The sequence below is a fragment of the Morone saxatilis genome, unplaced genomic scaffold (genome assembly GCF_004916995.1).
Source record: "Morone saxatilis isolate NCDOM2014 unplaced genomic scaffold, NCSU_SB_2.0 Contig16, whole genome shotgun sequence".
NCBI classification, from domain to species: domain Eukaryota; kingdom Metazoa; phylum Chordata; class Actinopteri; family Moronidae; genus Morone; species Morone saxatilis.
The window spans coordinates 27,657,220-27,660,264 of NW_023339718.1; the positions used below are offsets into that span (position 1 = coordinate 27,657,220).

Genomic DNA, 3,045 nt, shown 5'->3' on the forward strand with positions numbered 1-3,045 from the left:
CACACACACACACACACCAATAGTCAATATTGGTAAACTAAAAGACTGTGGGCCCTTTCAATCCCAAAAAAAGGTGGCAGATTGGAAAAAAAGGTTGTGAGCAAAAAAGAAGTTTAAATATTTACATACACAGTTCAAAGTAACTTAATAAACTCAAAAAAATAAAGCAAAAAGAGACAGGGACATAAAATTGTGCAAATCACTACTGAAAACATTTTGTGATTTCCATTGTTAAGAATTTATGGCTCTTTTGAGCAAAATCTACAAAGTTATTATGTTGAATAAAGGCCTAAAACATGTTGTCTTGGTTCCTGAAACTCTGATATGTTGCCGGTGTTCATTGCTATTCAATTCAATTTGATATATATAATATATAATATAACATGAGATTAACATTAAATATGACCATGAATATGAATTGTGAACCTGTAGGTTTGACCTTTAACTTCTCTTTCTCCTAAAAGTCTACAAGACAACTCCTCTTTAGCTCCTGGTGTATTATTTGTTGCATGAATGCATGGCTGCTCTGCTTTCTCAATAGTTTTGTGTCCCATCATATATAAAGTGATGTTTATTAAAGTCACAGTAGAGAGCAGGCCATTCCTCGCATCAAAAAATGCAATTTCCTGTTGGAGAAGCGGTGAACAGGAGTCCAGGCCTACAGAATCAAAAGCGATGTGTGAGCAGATAGAAGAGGCAGAAAATACATCAACAGATTTGATCATCTGTGTTGTTGGTTACAAACAAACCACTCACAAAGAACAGGAGGAAGCAAGGAAAGGAGAGGCCTTTTAGTCAAGAAAGAAGTGTGGCAAGAAAACAGACCACACTGTATATTCACTCCTACGAGTCTAACTACTGTTTGTCTGTATACAAAGTGTGTCAAAGTAAAGTGTCCACTGCCGTCCAAAAACACACATATGCATCACCTCAGTTTAGGCATGTGTTGAGCAGTGGAGGAGAGTGATGCCACAGAGGGCTGAAATATTCAGGGTTTTTTCCCTCATGTTCTGTCCATCTTCCTGATGTTCTGGTACTGTTGCAGATGGATGGCATTCCCAGGTGGACGACTCATGTCGTGGTGACATCAGATTTTGCTGGTGGCTCCAGACTCTCAGCAACTTCTCCCAGCTCATCCAGCAACTCTGTGAACGCAGGTCGCCTGAAAGACTCCACCTTAGGTTGGAGTAGAGAACAGAGAGGCTGTGTCACTAGTTTCACTCAGTGGCTCCACAAGTATTCAAATTCTTTACTTAAGTAAAAGTAAGCAGTACCACAATGTAAAATACTGATTTGCTTTACTTACTAAACCTCACTTACCAGTGTTAGGTAGTAAGTAATTACATGTAATTGGAATTTCATAATCAGATTACCAAAAATAAATTATTATAATCAGCTCAGTTATTCAGAGTTCCCAGTCTTTTCAACAAATAAATATCCAGGACCTTTTCCAGGAGTTTCTCTTGACAATACAGTTTCGGGGAAATTGACTACATTAATTTGGTCAAGCCCATCAGTAACAGTTCTAATTAAGTGAATTTATTTTATTTTACAGAAAATTAATCTTTTAAAAAGAGTATTAATTGCGCAACAAGAAATTTGATGTTGTATGCATGTAGATATGAGAATTTCGCTCAGAGTTAGCCCGCGGCGTCTAAAGATAAAAACAGCTCATTCTAAGGTAACAAAAACACAACTATTTGTATTTCCAGGTGATTATACACTAATGAAAACATAGCTATGAATATTATATTACATTTCTGACAATAGAACCTCATAACCTCATTACATACTGTACCTTCAAAGAGAAAAAAGAATATTTGTGGAACGCAGTCACAAAGGTGTCCACATATTTTTTTCCACATCCATTTCTTTAGAATAAGGTCCAGTATTTCCTAAAGTAATCCTGAAGTAATCAGATTAGATTATATTTCCATTGTAATCCAATGGATTATGTTACTAATTAAAAAGTTACAATGTAATTTGTATTTATAATATTGCATTTCTATTATAACTGACTACCTTTCAAAGTAATCCAACCCAGCACTTAGTTACATATAAATAGATATACGAATACATAAGTCATCATATTTTAATTAAAGTATCAAAATGCAGAATGTTGTGCATGTGTGTGTCTGTGTGTAATATAGAATTTGATAATTATATTATTGTTACATTAATCAGTTATTAATGCATTAATGTTAGTAGCATTTTGGGGGTGGCTATTTTGAATTGACAGTTGGGGAGTTTATACAATTACAATGAAAAATAACATTCTTGAAAGTTTTACATTTTTATTAAGTAACTTTTAAACTTTAGAGTTGCTACAATTTGGGGACATTAAATTCTGCATATCACTACTGACACATTTTGTGATTTCCATTGTAGAGAATTTATGGCTCTTTTGAGCAAAATCTACAAAGTTATTATGTTTATACTCACTCATCGCTAATTATTATTTAATGACTAGTAGTTTTCTTCATTTGTTTTCACTTCATTAAACACAGCTATCTTTTAATATTTTGATTAATATTGCAAAGAAGTAACAATGCTGTAACCTTGGTTTTGTATTACTACTGTATTTTGTATTTGTAAATATTGGTCAACCTACCATGCAGCAGCTGGCTGATAACTCCAAAAGACGCTGAGGACAGTCAGACACCAGCTCTCTGAATGCAGTCACATCCAGTCCATAGTCCTGAAGTACATTAACATCGACAGTCACTTTAGTGCTGACACATTTCACTACACTCACCAAAGATCAGTGTGCTGTAACTGGTTCTATGGGCATCTGTGTCTTTTTCACAGCTTGGAATAAGTTGATAACAACACATGTTAACATAACTTACGCTGCTATTCACATGCTATGAGGATCAGTCAGCATCAGTCAATCAAACTAATAACTAACAGTATGATCTCCTGAAACAGTATGATCTCCTGAAATAGTCAGCAAGTGGAAAATCAGGGCTAAAATCAGGCAGTGTGAACTGAGCCTTAGGTCAAGTTCCATTCCCATGGGATATGGCTGAAAGCTCTGCAAAAATG

The 3,045-nt window shown here is 35.1% G+C and overlaps 1 protein-coding gene across 1 annotated transcript; it reads right to left on the bottom strand.

Moving 5' to 3' along the window:
* Positions 1-6: 6 nt before the first annotated feature.
* Positions 7-2,698, bottom strand: LOC118325799 (dual specificity testis-specific protein kinase 1-like; the record flags this gene model as incomplete). The annotated part of the gene is given in 2 exon segments (XM_035658626.1): positions 7-1,176; positions 2,612-2,698. Coding segments are annotated over 2 exon segments (192 nt in total), but the record flags the coding sequence as incomplete, so codon positions are not given.
* Positions 2,699-3,045: the final 347 nt, after the last annotated feature.